Below are 17531 nucleotides of genomic sequence, written 5' to 3'. Positions count from 1 at the left end.
CCCTAAATTGCTGTGGACTCTTGGACTCCCCACCTCCATCCCTCCAGAAGAGCTTAGGAGAGTCTCCGTGCCAGCTGGGCGGGCTGCTTGAAGATACATGGCAGGGGCCTTTACCATGACAGCAGCTATTCAAGGCACCAGATCGAGGACTATGTGGACCCCGCTACTTTCTAACCTGGCCGCAGTGGAGGAAGCTCCCGGGAGTTCATGGTGCCGTGGGTGAGAACATTGTCTGCAGCAGTAGGCAGAGCAGGATTCAAGTTGTAGGTGCTGACTATGACCTGGAGCAAGTTACTTTCTCTAAAGCTCAGCTTCCTTGTACATAGAATAGGATGGTTGTGGGGCTGAGAAGGAGCACAGATGGTAGGGTTCATATAATTTCTGTCACATAATAGGTTCTCAAGAAATATTAAATATCTTCATTTCCCTATCAGTTGAGAGGTTAAAGAAAATACTATTGAAATTCCCTTGCATTTATAAAGACTAACACCGTGAAACATTTACTGAATTCTGCATTCTAACTATCCACCTGACCAGCAATGCAGCTGTGTTTTACATCTCGATAGCTGATGTCTGCACTATTAATCCTCCAAATAACCCTGTGAAGTTATTCTTCACCACCTTCTTGCTCCACTAATGAGAGGACTGAGACCCAGAAGGTGTGAGCCGCACGCTCACTGCCCAGGTAGCTCACCTGTGGTCCATACAGCCCTTCTGCCCCTGAGTGTCTCTCTCCATCACTGGGTGCAGAACTAAGATTTGTGGAACTTGAGAATCCCATCCTTCCAGAATAAGTGTTTCCCTTCTGCAATTCACACATCTGCCATCTGCCATGTAACATTTCCTTACTTTCCCCAATAAACCAACCCAAAGGGTGGGCCACATTTTGAAATAGGGGAAAAAAATGTAACCCTACTTTGGCTTGGAAGAAATAAATTTACTAAATAAAACAGTTGTTTATGGATGCCTTCACAACTTTACATATAATGTACCATGATATAAGTGGTAATACAACAAAGATTTAAGTATCAACGGCAAACCAGGCATCTTGCAAAAGTTACTTGTTCAAAGTCTTTGGCTTTACAACCATAGGTTATGGAAAGGGATGCAATTTATTGGGCATGTTTCACATTTTTTTCCATGAATCATTAAATATTTAAGCACCATAAAATTCAAGCATTTCATGTGGATGTGGCAGGCAGCCTTGGTGGTTTAAAATGCATTATGCAGAGTTTCTAGCAGATAATAACTGACAATTGCACAGCACAGATCTTTAATGTCAATTGTTTGTTCCCTGCAGAACTTACTGATAATGTCCCTGCGGGAAATTGTGTGTGTGAGTGTAGTAGTAATTTTGAAATATGAAATGAAACCACATTCCCAAAGACATTAAAAATTGGCCAGGTATAAATAATTCTTATCGGTAATTTGTATGTCTTAATCATAACATAATTCTGCTATATAAAAACCCAAGAATTATTTTCATATTAAATAATTTACTTTAAATAGAAGATCTGACTAAACTCAATGCATGATGACTGCTATGTGTTATATAATCTAACTTTAATTTTCAAAACAAGAGTGGATGTTGTATCTCATCTTGTAAGGGAAGGAAATGATTTTCAGGGCAACACAGCTGGAAAATGAAAAGGTCAGATCAAAATCTGGGTTCAAATAACCCCAAAGTCCTCATTTTCTCACTATTCTTGCAGCCAAACCAAGTAAAAGTAACAATTACCAAGTTATCCCAGCGAGCTGATAGAAACACAAATCTAATATGATTTTCTGGAACAGCAAACGATTTGCCTTATTATCATTTACAAGAGGCTCAACATAAAATTTTTTATAAAATCCAATTTGTGTGGACCGTTCCACTCATTCTTTTTATTAGCACCAGTAACATACATGTAAATGTTGCAAGGACAGTTTTGTACTAGGAAGCTCATACATCAAGAAGTAATCAAGATTTATGAAGAGTCTTCTCCATTAAATCTCTCAAATATCATCATTACTGAAAGTACAGTTTATAGAAAATTAAGGATCCATTTTTGGAGGGGGAAATGATGGTTAAAGTGTATCAACTGGCTTTCCAGCAATAACTGTTATAGGGAGATCGTGGATACACAGATGTGCTGACCATTCTGATATCTTGAAGTAGCTAATGGTTTATATTTGTTATCATTTTACCAACGAGGACCTTCTATGTACAACTAAATAATGCCTAACAAGGCTTTATAAAATAGTCACTGAATAAGAGAAATGGTTATCCTTAATATGCTTAGCTCCATGCTAGGGCTTTGCATACAGAGAAGAGTAAAACATGGTCCCCACCCTCCAGGGGCTTAGATTTTAGCCAAGGAATGAAAGAAGTGTGCTGAGACATTAAAGAAATGACGGGGGGACAGAGAAGCCATTAATTATACTGGGAGCACGGTGGCGGGGACTCCAAGCTCTCTGGAGCACGGTGGAGGGGAGTCCAAGTCTCTCTGGGGCAAATTCACACACATGCTCCTAATTCAGTCTTTTCAGATAAATAGGTGTCTGCCAAGGCAAGGGACCTGAGGGTGGAAAAGTCTCGTGACAAGAAGAGGAGCCAAAGGCGCAGAGGTCCAGCCAGGGTCTGCGGAGCAGCAAGCAATTCCTTATGAGGAGACACTCCCAGATGTAAGTCTGGTTGGTTCACGTGGGACCTCTCGCCCATGAAGTCATTTGGACTTCCTCACTAATGCAGTCATTGAAGGATTTAAAGCCAAAAGATAACAAAATCAACTTTGGATGGAACTTAGATGACAACTGGGATTCGAAACTGGAGGAACCTGTTCAGGGATGCCTCCTGAGAGAGGAGAGCTGGAGAGCTCTCAGGGGCAGGAAGCTGGAGAGGAGGCAGAGACCCAGAGGACGGTGACTCAGGCTCCAGCGCGGGGTGCAAGAGTGTAAGTAGGCGCCAGAAGAAGCACCAGTGGGGTGGGCCTCAGAGCAAATCCCAGTCTGTGGTCTAGCACTTTACAGCCAACCAGGGGCCGGAGATTGTGATAAGGATCAGACCAGTTACCAGTTAAGAACAGCTTCTAAGCTTGGCTTGAAGAAAAAGGGTGTTTTAAAGCACAACCACAGGTAACCAGGTAAAAAGAACAGTGACTTAAAATAGCACAGTCTTCTATTCCGAGAAGTTATTTTTCCTCTTGTTTTGCCATTTTGACCATTGAAAATACTTTTTCAAAGCCAGAAATGGCAGCCTCCGTACTGTGTCGAGAGAAGGCTGCTGTGGCATCAGTATCTGGAACCGTTTCATGCTCACAGCGGAGGAACTCGTCCACTTAACTATGACTGTTTTTTAACTTATTTGTAAAGCTTGCTAAGGTAATTCTAAAATAAAGGGTTTAAAATAATATAGCAAGCAAAACATATTACTGTTAATCTAACTACTACCCTTCCCTCTTCCCAGATGTGTTCACAGATGAAGTTCAAAGGAACTGGCAAGAGACCTTTAAGTAATAAATAAAGAATTTGGAAACAGAGGCTAATTACAAATATGGTAGAAGTTGGCTTGAAGTTCAGGTACTTGAAGATATTTAACGTAAATAGCATGGTGAAAAATATCAAATGGGTCAAATGAACTAGGAAGTATTCTGTAACATCAAGGAAACATTCCATCTGAAAATATAGATTTATCTTTTTACCGCAAAGTACCCTTAAAATAGACTGCCATTCCCCAGGCAGCCTGTAGCAAAACTCATTTGAAATGTATTTTGTATAGCAGCACTCATTGCTAATCAAAGTGTGGCAAGGAAAAGTTGCTTATAAACAATTTTTAATTGAGTTTTTCTTCTCTCAATTACTTTTAAGTACACTGAAACTAAGCACAAAAATGAGTATCGCTCTCACAGGAAATTTCTGTATTTCTCTGTAAAATGGCATTTTCTTTAGGTAAGGTGAGTTTCCTAAAAATCTTTTTTTGTGTATATGTGGAACTGGGAATTGAACCCAGGGGTATTCTACCTCTAAACTCTACCCCCAGTCCTAGTTAGTTAGTTAAAGCAGAGCCTCACTAAGTTGCTGAGGCTGGTCTCAAACTTTGGTCCTCCTGTCCCAAGTACTAGGATTACAGACATGCATCACCATGCCTGGCTCTTAAAGATTTTTTCTAACACACTTTTCGGGTTTGTACAGTTAGACCTACTGGATTCCTGACAAAATGTTCAGAAAACATTACAACTGGACATAGCTTCTGAACTTTTATAGAAATTGTTCATGCCAAATGTCAAACTGTTGTTTTGGTACAGTATTGATATAAAGTATAAGAACGTTAATGGAACTGGCGAAAACGGGAGGCTCCTGAAAAAGCCAGTCTCGGGAACACAACATTCAAATGGTAGATTTTCTTTGTTTCTTTGAGAGATAGTCCCATGCCTTCCTCGCGGGGTGACCCTGACATAAACGAATCTTCTTACCTAAGATTAATTAAATCGGCCCTTAATTTTCTCCCAAGTGCGTAATCATAGCCCTGTCACTTCCTCGTGGGAGCTGCCATTATGCGTATGGAGCTAAAGTGTCCATTGTGAGCCTCACAGCAGAGCAGCGGGGCTCGGGGGAGGGGGATAAGATGCTCCATAGGAACCATGGGTCTGCGGAGTGAGCCCCATGCGGCTTCCATCCCATTAGCGCTGAGGACAAGCTGGACCCCGACTGGGGAGAAGCATTCTGTTGGGGGGCTGGCTGCACCGGGGAGTCCATTTTTGTGAATCACTACCTTAATATTCATTAATAGCTTTTAGGCTCCTAATCCCTTATTGAATATATTTTTCCCCGTAATTGCTACTTTTCAAAAGGGTTGCCAAAGTAGGCATTTCTATTCTCTGAAAAATGCAGAAGAGAACATAATGTTTTATATTTGTCTGCGATGTGTTTATGCTAATGTCACAGCTCTGGAATATAGAGACCGAGGACCTTCCTGGCGTAATGACTCATTCTGCTCTGAAATGAACTGTTAATGCCACCACTGTGATTTTTTTTTTAATCTTTGGGGTCATGGTTTTACAATTATTTAAAGTATGTGAAAAAAAATAAATGACAGAGGACATCATTTTGAAATGTTGAAAATCTCTACTTTCTAGTTTCATTCATTGACCTATTTATTTTTTTCCCGTAAAACCCATCCAGAAGCCCACTGTATTATAGTATAATTAACTTTGTAATGCTATTAACCAATGAGTGAAGTTTTCAGTAATGTAATTTGTAATCTGGCCTTATTCATCTCCTTGCCTTCCTGGGTTTAGCATATTTTCAAATCAAGCCTATCCATCTTCCTCAATAAAATAAATATGCGGGTTTTGTCAAGCTTGGTGGGTACAAACCCATCTGCACACGTACCGTTTGCTTCAACGGGAAGGAACAGAGGGAAGGTCTGGGGGTGGAGGGACATTGCACAGGACAAGGGTCAGCTGAACGTGGGGTCTGGAATGAGCACCAGGAATCTGAGTCCAGCAAGGAAGCCGTCGCTCCCTAGGTCTGAGCCCCTAGCCTGAAGTTCAGATTCTCTAGCTGTGCTTCACGCAGACCTGGCACCTGCTAATTTTCTGGCGCTGGGCCTGGCTGTCTTTCAAGGTGTCTGGAGATGGTGCAGAGGAAAACTGCAAGTGCGGTGTTACCGTTGTCAGCCAGAAGCTGTACTTATTGGCAAAAAAGTGGCACGTCCCCTGTCGACCTTGGCATTCCAGGAACGGAGCAGCTCTGAAGTCTTCCAGGCAGCTGCCCGGTGACATGAGTGCCTGACCTCCTCCTTGATCACCAGCTCCTGTGTGCTGCGCAGACAACCAGAGAGAATTGGGGTTCAGACACAGGCAGACAGCCCACACCCAGCCCGTGGCATGCCCAGCTCCAGGGCTGATTCTCACACTCTTTCCTTAAATCATACCACAAAGAACAAAAGACAGTGTGCTTGAGAAGGAGGGGTGGGGGCACCCTAAGTGCACTCACAAAAGGGAGCCAGTGTGGCTGAGGGCTGAAGGGTATCCATCTTCTAAACAGTACCAAAGTGAAAAAAATGGTTAACAATAAATAATAATAATGCAGCTGGGTGTGGCGGTGCATGCCTGCAATCCCAGTGCTTGGGAGGCTGAGACAGGAGGATGGCAGGTCCCAGGCCTCAGCTACTTAGCATGACTCTGCAATTTAGCGAGACAATGTAATCAAAAAGAGCAGGAGCTGCAGCTTGGAGGTAGCATGCCCCTGAGTTCATCCATAATACCAAAATGATGATAATAATGATGGTAATAGTAATAATGGCCCTGCAGCTCAGACTGTGGCTATGACAGCCTTCATGACCCATGTACCCGATATGCAAAGTTCCCGTCCAATTCAGACAGAGGGTCTAGGGAAGGTTCACTGGACGGCAGGACTCACCATCAGGAAGGAGTACCCGACCCAGAGGCCCCTCCAGGCACGCGGACACGGCGGGACAGACTGGTCCTGGCTGTGCACGGCCACTGCCTGTGCAGGGGCCTCACACACAGCACAGCGGCTGACGTGCGGCCGGATCTCTTCCTCCGAGAGAGGTGCCATGGGCAGAGGTGCCGCGGTAGCCAGCCAGTAGGACCTGTCGTTCCTCTGGGCGTAGTGGCACACTTGGTGGATATTGCAGTAGGCAAAGGGCAGTGTGCTGAACACGGGGAGGCAAGACCCTGCCGAGCCTGGAAGGGCAGAGGGCACCAGGGTGAGTGGGCTGCAGGGTGCCCGGCCCTGGCCTAGAGCATGGGCTCTTGTCTACAGAGGAGGCCCTGCTGTAGCCTGCCCTGTGTGGATGAGGCTGCTGGGGCTGCTTTCTTGGTCCTGTGAGCCAGCCCTCATCCACTCATCCCTCCCTTGGGAGCCCAGCTATTAATGGCAGGTGTTAGGGGTCAGCAGTGGTACACATCTTCACCAAGCTCCTGGCCTGGAACAGAGAGATGAATAAACCAACAGCAAGAATCCAGCCCAATCCTGGGTACCTGGACCTCTACAAGAACAACTGGAAGGACTGTGTCCAGTGGTACTAGAAACTGAAGCCAGGGGCACTCAACCACTGGTCTACATTGCCAGCCCATTTTTATTTTGAGACAGGATCTCTCCAAGTTGCCTATGCTGGCCTCAAACTTTTCATCCTCCTGCATTAGCTTCCCAAGTGCCTGAGATTACAGGTGCCTCCTTTCCCTGAGCCCTGCAGACCAGCCTGACATAGACTAAAACTCTGAAATCTCCCAAACTGTGAGCAAATAAATCTTTCTTCTTCTAAATTATGTGGTTAGTTGTTTTGGATTATATCAGTGAGACGCAGGCCAAGACAAGCCTGATGGCACAGAAAGAGGAGAGAAGGAAGTCAATTCAAGGTATTAAACATTTCTTCTTTCTTTCCTGTGCACAGAGGAACTGGGCTCCTGTGATGGAAAAGGACATGGCTATACCCAAGGGAGAAATGAAGGTGTATATAAGTGTCTGTCACCTTATGACCCCCAACAGCTGGGGTCACAGCCCAGTGAGGACAGTGACCGATCCTCTTGGTACATCCGGCCCACACTCACCACCCTAACCACTGCAGTCTTGCAAAGGCACCCTTGCCTGCAAATTGGTCCCTGCAGCTTACAAATCTTCTATGGAAAACTAACAAGGAGCACTGAGGGACACCTGAAAACAAAGTGCTGTAGTTTATAAAATAAAAATTGGAGTAGACTAGGAAGTGAATGCTGTTAAGCACTGAAATATGTATACCTGATGGCTACATGTTATAGGTGCTATCATGCACCACAAAAAAGTACAGGACTGCACCGTGTTCCTACTAACCAATCTACATTTAAAAGAAAAAACTGCATTTTATGACAGAGTTACCTTTTGTTTACTGAGAATCTTTTTCTGTTGTGTTTTTGTTTTTGTTTTTGTGTGTGTATGGTACTGGAGATTAAACTCATGGGTGTTCTACTTCTGAGCTAAGCCCCTAGCCGCCTTCCCCCCACCTTTAAAAGAGGGTCTTGCTAAATTATCTAAGTTAATGTGTGCTGGCCTCAAACTAGTGATCCTCCTACCTCAGCCTTCCAAGTACTTGGATTATAGGTGTGCCTGACTGTGCCATGCTGGGAGAATCTTATTTTAAATGGTCAGGTATTATAACTATAACCTGAATAAGCTTCTTTGGCACCTTGTAGGATCGTAAGTTTAATATAACTACTTTTGGAATCAGCGTGATATTTATTAAAAAGCAATAATAAGCCAGGTATGGTGGTGCATGCTTGTAATCCCAGGAGACAGGAAGATTGCGGTTTGAGGACAGCTTCAGCTACTTAGTGAGGCCCTTTGCAACTCAGTGAGACCCTGTTTCAAAATAAAGAAAAAAAAAATAGGGCTGGGGGTGTTGCTCAGAGGTAGAATGTCCCTGGGTTCCGTTCCCAGTACACCAAAAAAAAAAAAAAAAAAAGCAACAATAATAATCCCATAGGCGATTACTGATCATTTAAGATGCTGATGGTGTGGTGGCAAAGCTAAGGCAGGAGGACCACAGGTCGGAGGTCAGGCTCAGTGATGTAGCAAGGGCCTCAGCAAATCAGTGAGACCCTGATTCAAATTGGTAAAACGGGGCTATGAATTTAGCTTGGAGCTAAAATGTCCCTGGGTTCAATACCATAAAGCCCCCACTCAAATACGTTGATCAGCTGTAAGATTAATACTAAGGTAGTACTCCTGCAGTGAGGCCATGGGAGATCACTTGGAGCATAATACCAAGGTCTTGGTTGTGGGCTTTCTCTTGTCCTTCCAGGTACAGCAGGCTGTACCCGGTCCAGAGCCGTGGCATGCCTTCAGGGCAGGAGGGCTCTCGGTCTGTCTGGCTGTGAAGCACTATGAGGAAGCCACTCAGGAATCCGGAGCCAGACCCTCGGGGCCCAGGATCCCCGGTGGGACCTGGAGGGCCTGGGGAAATAGAGGAAGACACAGGTTAGAGGGGCCTGTTTAACAAACATTTCCAGGCACCTCTTCTGACACTGCTTAGCACTCAGAGAACAGAGACAAGCATGTCATGGGCCTTTCCCAGGAACACCCCCTCACACAACCGCAATATACAAAACACAGCTCTTCCAGAAAGTTCTCTTTGATCCCAAGGAGGGAAAAGCCGTGGGATCCCACACGTGTGTGTGTGTGTGTGTGTGTGTGTGTGTGTGTGTGTGTCCTGGCCATGCCCGGCTGCAGTATCTGGGTCTGACACTCTCTGACCTTCCTCTCTCTCTCTTCCCTTTTGATGTGCTAAGAATGGACTGACAAGCACTCTGCCACTGAACTCTACCCACAACCACTGCACTGTATTTCAAGTTTTTTAAAGAGCCTCACCTCTCCCCTCGTCCACTCCCAAAGCTTTTTCTTGAAGAGCTCTGTGTTCTATAAAATGTATCCATGGCTTTACAGTAAAATGAAGTGAACTCAGGACCCCAAAGGCCAAGCATCCAGCCAGTTTCACTGGACTGGAACACACCCACAAGGCAATCACAGAGCGAGCCAGGCGATGGACCCCCTAGGGCCTGGGGGAGTCAGCAGCTGAGGGCTGAACTCTTTTATGATGTAGAGTAGTAGGGGAGAATTCAGAACAGTATATTCTAAGCTGCTTTAGAACTAGAACACAAGAGGCACATCCTACCCTCCTTGTTGCATTCTCTCCAGCACCCCTCAGTTGTTTTCCAAGGCAAATGCTTCCAATAGCATCCTGTTTGGGCAGCTGCTTCAAGGGGCAGAGCCTTAAACCCAAGCTCCAAGCTCTGTACAGTCAGAGAAGAGGGGAAAGGGAGACTCCTTACCTGGTGCTCCAGGGCAGCCAGCCTCGCCTTTGTCCCCCTTCTGTCCAGGAGGCCCAGGAGGCCCAGGGACACCGTCGCTGCCCCTCCTGCCATCCAGCCCTGGCTCTCCTTTGCACCCTGCACACAAGTTCATGATGGAGGGCTGAAAATGTGACCCTGTGGCAGTTACCATGAGCATCCCACGTGCCAGCCCTGGGCCTCCTTCCTTGACTATACCGACAGTTCATTTGGTCCTCCGGACTACACCCAGGTGAGTTTGCACCCTCTCCACTTGGAAGGCGGGACAAAGGAGGCTAAATCAATGAATAGGGAAAGGGCTGAACCAAGTTTAATCGTGGACCAAGGAAGTGTTGAGAGAGAACTTTTCCCATTAAAAAATAATATATATATTATTCCTGCCTTTAAAAAATTAAATATGTATGGCTTTTATAATTACATATTATCCTTTGTAATGATTTTTTAAAAGCCTGGCTAGAGGAATAAGTGAAATTTAATAGGATTCAGTTGGAGGGAAGGTCAAGTTCAATTTGGAGCCAGATAAGAACAGTAATTTTTAAAATTAGCTTTTTTATTGAGCATCTACAATGTGCTAGGTACCACGTTAATCTTATTCCATAGATGCTCCAACTTAGTCTTCCCAGTAGCCCTATGACTAAGTACCCTCTCATGCTAGTAGACAGGCTCAGAAAGTCCAACAGCAAACTTGTCCCGGAGGCTGAGTATAGAGGTCTCTCTGTCAACCCCAGCCCCCACCTTCAGACAAGTTGCGGGGCTCAGACACATCCTCAGAGGACAGGAGACATAAGCCAGGACCTTGGCAGATGTCACTCATCCTGGAGGCTTTACTAAGTGCCTGGTTACTTTATTCAAGACGTTGGCCACAGTCTGTGTGTGGTCAGGCTGCAGACACAGCCATCATCTTTGGGAAGTGCGGGCATATGATGCGGGTCCCCCCTCTGCTTTCCTCCCTTATTTTCCTAGCTTATGTCCCTGGAATAAGAAGGTCCTTGTGCTCTTTAGTAGCCTGAAAAGACTCATTGTTTTGTTTAAGCTGTTTTGTGCTGCTACTGTTTTTACCACTGAATGTATTTAATAAACCAAGCTGGTTATCAGACTTTTTGAGGCCAGGAAACATTGACTTAAAGGGACATCTGACCTCTGGTCCTAGGCTTTCTACTTTGTGTTGACTGCCAAAAGACTCACCTCAGGCAGTTCACACAAAATTCAGGCAGCCCTGCCCGTAAAGGGAGAAGGAGCCAGGCAGTGTGGTCTCACCTGGGGAGTAGCTCGCTGCCTGCCACCTAGCTCCCTTCCGGGGCTGCAGACAGCCCGTGCCGAGACCTCCAGCTCTTCTCTGGAGTTTGCATTCCCCCTGGCCTGCGCTGTAGAGTTGTCTCTTTCTTGATAGTTCACTATGCTGTGCTTTCATTCGCTATTGTTAACATCATCCCGGGTGCAGGAAAACGCCCCGGGATGTGTTGCTCTTCATGGCGGCTTTCACATATTAAGGTGGGAATTTCCTGTGTTTTGACTATTTTCTCCTACCGTCATGTGAGAGTGGTTTCATTTTCTCCCGTGATCAGAACCCCTTAGGCAACAGGACAGGGAGTTCACTGCCCTCAGCCCTAGCTACCTGGGTCTAAGCCCCAATTCCCACTGTCTTGAATGGCAATAGTTGAGAACAGGACCCTGAAAGATGATGAATTAAAACAAAGTGTTAAGGGTGCAGCTTAATCCAATCCAACCTGTGTTTTTCTCCACAGAGAACACTTAGACATCCAAGGGGCAACCAGGGACATGTGTCCCCAGGATGCAAACAAGGAAAGGGCAGGTGAGCAGCTAGGGAGGAGGCACCTCTGGGAGCCACGGAGAGGCCGTGCAGACACCAGCCCTGCTGGCTGGCACTCTGGCTCTGGACTTCCAGCCTCCAGGGCCGTGGCCAGAATATTTGTTATAGCTGCCACCCAGTCTGTGGTATTTTGTGATGGTCCAATATATAGAACTAATATATAGCCTAAAACCAACCATTAATCAAAGGAGCTCAGTTTGGGGGCTCTTCCTCTTGCCTCCTGCCTCTCTCTTCCAGAAATGGTGTAAAGATAACAAAGTAAAGGCTTCCAGTCAACCTCCAGTCCACTCAGCTGCCTCCTCACTGAAGAGAACAGCTTTCCCTGTTGGCATGGGCCCCAGGTTTTGTTGTTGTTGTGTTTTTTTTTTATTGTTTGTGGTGGTACTAGGGATGCAACTCAGGGCCATTCTACTTCTGAGCTGCACCCTCCAGCCCTATTTTTTATTCTTTATTTTAAAACATGATCTCACTGAGTAGCTGAGGCTGTCCACAAACCGTGATCCACCTGTCTCAGCCTCCCGAATGCTGGGATTACGAGCGTGTGCCGCCACGCCCAGCATGGGCCCCACTTTATCAAATCAGTGAATTAATGAAAGACATTGACCCAAACCCTGTGCCATAAAGCATCACCCTTGTCTTAAAAAGGATGTTGGGGGCTTAAGGAGATTGGACTCAGTTTGGGCAATCTAGCAGAGATCCCAGATTTCCCACACAGCTTCCTTCTCCGTGCTGTGTCTGGGGGGCCCTCCCTGCACCCCCAGTGTCTCACTAACTCTGTGCTCACACTGGTCCAGTGGCTGGCTCGCCCAGGGAGCCCCTGGCCTCTCCTCTGTCCCCTGCATCCCATCCGAGCAACATCACAGTGACACAGGGCTGTAGCTTCTGAGAACAGAAGGCCACAGAAGCTGTGGATCAGCCATCCTCCAGCTCTTCTGGAAAACAGCCTCAGCCTTTGGAGGCCTGGGGTGGAGGCCTGAGTATCTGAATTTCCACATTCTCACACCATGCTGCTGCTCCTGCTGCGCGTTCCTGGGACTGTACTTTTTGAGAATCATTGTTCCTAATTATAAGCTAAATTTCAATTTTATTTCTGGTAATAAATGGTATTTCTGGTGGTATGTTTTGAAAATCTTATATTTCTGCCTATTATTTTTGTTTTCTTTCTTTTCTTTTTTTACTTTTTTCTTTAACCATAAAAATCATATTCAGGGAATTTAGTGTGTGTGTGTGTGTGTGTGTGTGTGTGTGTGTGTGTGTGTGTTACTGGGAATTGAGCTCAGAGGCATATTAACTCTGAGCTACATTATCACAAGGAAACAACAATAACAACAATAATAACGAGCAGGTGCACCGTGTATTCAATCGATTCTACGTGATAAAATGATGGCTAGCTCACCTCACTCTCACAATCAGCCATTCTTACAGAAGAGGAAATTGAGTCACTGAGAGGTTACATAGTAGAGTACACGAGGTCGAGGTCTAGGATCTTCCTTCTTAACCATTACAATTTTTCTGCATTATAACCAGGGATGTGTATGGGTAAGATATTCATTACCCGGAAATTCATTACCAGTTGCAATCATGGAAAAAGGGGAAACACCTTAAATCAGAGTGGCTCCTTTAACTCAATCCCTTGACCACCACCAGTGGCAGCAGCTGTGCCTGGGAACTTGTTAGAAGTAAGGGATCTCAGAGCCCTCTCCATACCTAATAGGCCAGAAAGCCTAGGGTGGGGCTGGGCAATCTGTGGTTTGACAAGCTCTCCAGGGGACTGCAAGCACCTTCTGAGTCTTTTGGACTCTCCCTCCCATCTCCAGGTGAAGGTTAAGTCCCACCTCGTCCAGGTGAAGGTGGAGTCCCACCGTTACGAGCCCCCACATCCCCCTCTGACAACTCAAGGCATCCATGCTGGTTTGTAGCCCCTTCATTTTTCACTAGCCTGTTGCTCCAAAGGGCAGGGCCTTGTTAGGTTAATTTAGTTCTTGCAGAACGGCTGGCACCAAAGCCATCAATAAATAATTCATGAATGTGGTGGTTAAATAAATTATGGCACAATCAAGTAATGCAGTATTCTGCAGCCGCTACAGATGGTATTGTAGAGAAACATGTAATGCCATCAAAGTAATAGTATGTTAAGAAGAGCAGTTTGCAAGGGTGTGGGTGAGTGGGGAGGGTGATTTTTTAAAGAACTATGCGCAGAAATAGGACAGGCGAAATATATGGATCACAGTGCCCTTTCAAATATGTTGTTTTTATTTATTTATTTTTTGCGGTACTAGGGATGAGACTCAGGGCCATTCAACCTCCGAGCTACACCCCAGCCCTATTTTTTATTCTTTATTTTGAAACAGGGTCTCACTGAGTTGCACAGGGCCTCACTAAGTAGCTGAGGCTGCCCTTGAACCAAGAATCTCCTGTCTCAGCCTCCCAAATGCTGGGATTACAAGCATAGGACACCATGCCTGGCTTTATTTTTTAAAACTTGTATAATGAGAATTTCTCCCCTCTACCTAAGAACTTCTCCCCTGGATTTATGGTACCATCTCCGATAGCCTACAACACCTCTCCCCAGACACTCTCAACGTTGGGTAGTTCTGCCTACCACCACCAGGGGGCACTTGGCCATGTCTGGAGACATTTGGCTTTGCCTCATGGGGAAGGGTTCTAATACTGACATCTAGTGAGATAGAGGCCAGGGGTGTCAATAAACACCTTACAGTGCACAGGATAGCAGGTCAACCCTCTGGCCCCAAATTTCAATAGTACTAGATTGAGAAAGCCTGCCCTACCTGGTAGGTTATACTTCAAGATCCTATATTCATTCACCAAGCATTCAAGAACCATCTCCTAAGCCTCAGGCCTCTGGAGAGATATCACAGCAAAAAGATAAACCCTGCCTGGAGCTGCAGTGGTGGGTCTCTGAAGCGGTGGCTGGCAATCACAGGCCGAGAGCCAGCTGCCAGGTCGGGGTGATGGTAACAAGAGACTTGTGTGCTCATCCACACGCCTGTGCGGCTTTGTGCTGCGGAGCTGAGCAGGGAAGCAGCGATGGCTTCCCTCCAGAGCCTATGCTAGTTACCGTCTGGATCTGTAGAGAAAATGCTTTTGACCCCTGATCTAGGAAGATTACAAAATAAACAAGCAAACATCGATACCTAGGTTGACATAAAGGCGATATTGAGGACTGTAAGTAGAAGTAGAAGACACTGCGGGAGCAGAGAAGAGGGCCCCAACCTTGGGCTTTGGATTCTAACAGGAAAAGCCTCTCGAGAGGTAGCCTCGTGGGGGACACATGGGTGCTGTAATCCAGAAGGGATGAGCGCAGAGGGGGCAGCCTGTGCCAGTACTGGGAGGAGAGGGGTCTGGAGCATGGCAGGGCCGGGTGGGGGGCTGTGTAGATTGGGTTCTGAGAGATTTGCCTGAAGAGGAGAAAAGCATCTGTTTAGGGTTTGTTCCTGGAGAGGATCGGAGGCCCTGAGGGTTTGGAGCAGGGACCGAGGTGCGGGGTGATACGGTACATGTCTCACATCCCTCCCTCTGCACCTGGTGCTAGTGGAGCTGTGTCCAGTATAGACATCCTGGTGTGTGATGAGTGTCATCCTATTTTTGAGCCCCTTGGATTAGAAATACTTTCAAGTGCTCTGCAGTTTAGTGCCTGGCCCCATTTTGCAGGAGGTCAAATGAGAAAGAAGACCCGTCCCTGTCCAAGTGATATGGAGCCTTCCCCTTCCCGGTAACTGGGTGGGGACTCCTTCTCCCTTGCTGGGCAGCTGGGAGCCACCAACTTCAAAGAGATGAGGAGCAGTTCTTTGAGAAGGGACACAGGACCTGACCCTGAACTCGGGGCACTGTTTGATGAGTCCAACCCCATGAGATGATTCCAACTGAGCTCTTCTGGGAAGGGCTGCCCAAGAACCACCACGCCACCCAGCTGGTAGGCTTATTAGTTTCTCCTTCCCCTGAACAGGCAACAGGAATTCTCCCTGAAGTAGATTTAGGGAAAAAACCACCATGGCTCTGAGAAAAACGTCCCCCACACATGTAGGTTTTGCTCCCATTAGGGCTGGATGATGAAATTGTCAGGCCATGACCTTTTCCAAGAGACAAGAAGAAAGGCTCTTGTTAGCCTGCGCTGGACCTCCACAGTGTGCGACTGTATGGACTTGTTCTTTACTGGGAAATTGATATAAGGATCAAGAGTACATCAAGAAAAGCCCTCCAGTGTTAGACAGATCTCTTCTGCCAAGAGAGTCAAGTATTCGCTTAAGACAAGCACCAGCCCAACAGGATGTGGGCAGGTCCACCAGGCAGGACAGCTCAGGACAAAATAAAACCACTCGTGTGTCCACCGTAGGGCCTGTGAGGGTCAGCCTGGAGGAGAAGCTGCACATCAGAGATCCGTGGGTAGAAAGCATTAGAGCCTCCAGGGTGGAGACTCTGAACCAACACAAGTTATCCTCAGTGTGGCCATTACACACTCATGCGGGCAGGAAAGAGGCAGAAGTGTGTTTTATTTCTTGTCTGTGCAGGTCTCAGTCCCAGCAGCTGGTAATAAAATTGGTCCAGCAAAGAAAGTGAAGGTTTTGAAGTGGAATAGGAAGAACCCAACAAGGACGCTCTTTTGGAGGCTGTCTCTTCTAGTGGCAGCTATTTCTTTACAAGCAGCCATGAGGATGGTAGATATGGACCCCTGTATCCTACGAGAGAACCATCCTCAGACAGGGAAAGGGGGTGAGTGGCGCCTGCTGCAGATGGCTCAGGCCATCAGGGGTGGGTCGCTTATTAGATCTTTAGAATAGACTTGTCTCTTTTTAGGCACTGGACGCTATCTATGGTCAGTACAGCCAGAGCAGCCAGAGAAAAGATGAGAGAGGGGAATGAGGACAACGTGGGGAGGGGGGAAGAGGGGTCCCTTGTAAACAGGAACCCAGAGGTGGTCTTAAAGGAGAGGGGCCTCAAAAGACAGTAATGGTGGAGGAGCAGTTAAGTTAGGAAGCTAGAGAAGCAGGTAGGGTGCACTGAGATGGACCCAAAGCTCCTGAGAGGAAAAAACAGTTAAGCAGACCCTTTTAAATAGAAATAACTGGAGGGGTAGCAGGAGGCTCAACTCCCTACAGGGCCTCACTTAGACCCCCACCCCGTGGAAAGTTCTCCAACAGGGTGAAGCTCTTTCTCCCACAGAGAACATGGCGTGAAGGGCAATCAGCCACCCTAAATAAAATACACACAAGGGAGGATGTCCACAGAGACCATAAGATGTTCCGTGTGAAGAGCCTAGGCAGTTCTCTGACCGAGAAAGCTCCAGAAAGTTCCAGAAAGTTCCAGACATCTTTCTCTGGGATGTAACCCCCCACACCCTTCTTTTTGTGGTCTTCTGTATGCTGTACTTTCACTTCCCTAAATAAACCTCTTCTATTCCCCATTGGAACTTTCTGTTTGAATGCTTTCTCTCAGAGAAGCAAGGACCAGGGTGGAAATTACGGGTGCACAGTGGAGTGAAGCAGTTCCTACCATCAGGTGCAGGAGAGAGTGATGCTTCACCCGGGGACCTGGGCAGTATCATTATTTTGTTTTGTTTTAGCAAGAATCACATTCCGTGGCTGAGAGGTGGCCTCTGTGAACCAGCAGGGTAGGTAGCACCAATAAAGAAGGGATCGGGAAGGCAGAGAAGGCCCCCAGGCCCTGTGGGTGCTGCGCCCTTCCAATCTATAGCAGGAGATAGTTAGAGAGCCCGGGCCATCACACCTGCACGCATAGCAAGCAGACCTTCTTCTGAAGCTCAAAATGTATAGAAAGAGAAACTTGTACACGTCCAAGATCACTATTAAGTTAAAGTGTACTGAATTTATACTCCTGCCGCCTTCTCATTAGAC

The 17531-nt window shown here is 46.5% G+C and overlaps 1 protein-coding gene across 1 annotated transcript in view; it reads right to left on the bottom strand.

The window, feature by feature from the left end:
• Positions 1-5537: 5537 nt before the first annotated feature.
• COL4A4 (collagen type IV alpha 4 chain) overlaps positions 5538-17531 on the bottom strand; it is a gene marked incomplete at both ends in the record, with an annotated part of 123725 nt that continues 111731 nt past the window's right edge. Inside the window, 4 exons of the mRNA XM_080689307.1 lie at positions 5538-5801; positions 6403-6689; positions 8746-8934; positions 9810-9926. Coding sequence (XP_080545433.1) covers positions 5538-5801; positions 6403-6689; positions 8746-8934; positions 9810-9926 — 857 coding nt within the window. The remainder of the gene's footprint in view (positions 5802-6402; positions 6690-8745; positions 8935-9809; positions 9927-17531) is intronic.

Source organism: Muscardinus avellanarius, assembly GCF_963383645.1.
Source record: "Muscardinus avellanarius genome assembly, chromosome: 2".
Classification (NCBI taxonomy): Eukaryota; Metazoa; Chordata; class Mammalia; order Rodentia; family Gliridae; genus Muscardinus; species Muscardinus avellanarius.
The sequence above is the reverse complement of the archived record's forward strand: the minus strand, read 5'-3'. Positions and strand labels throughout refer to the sequence as shown.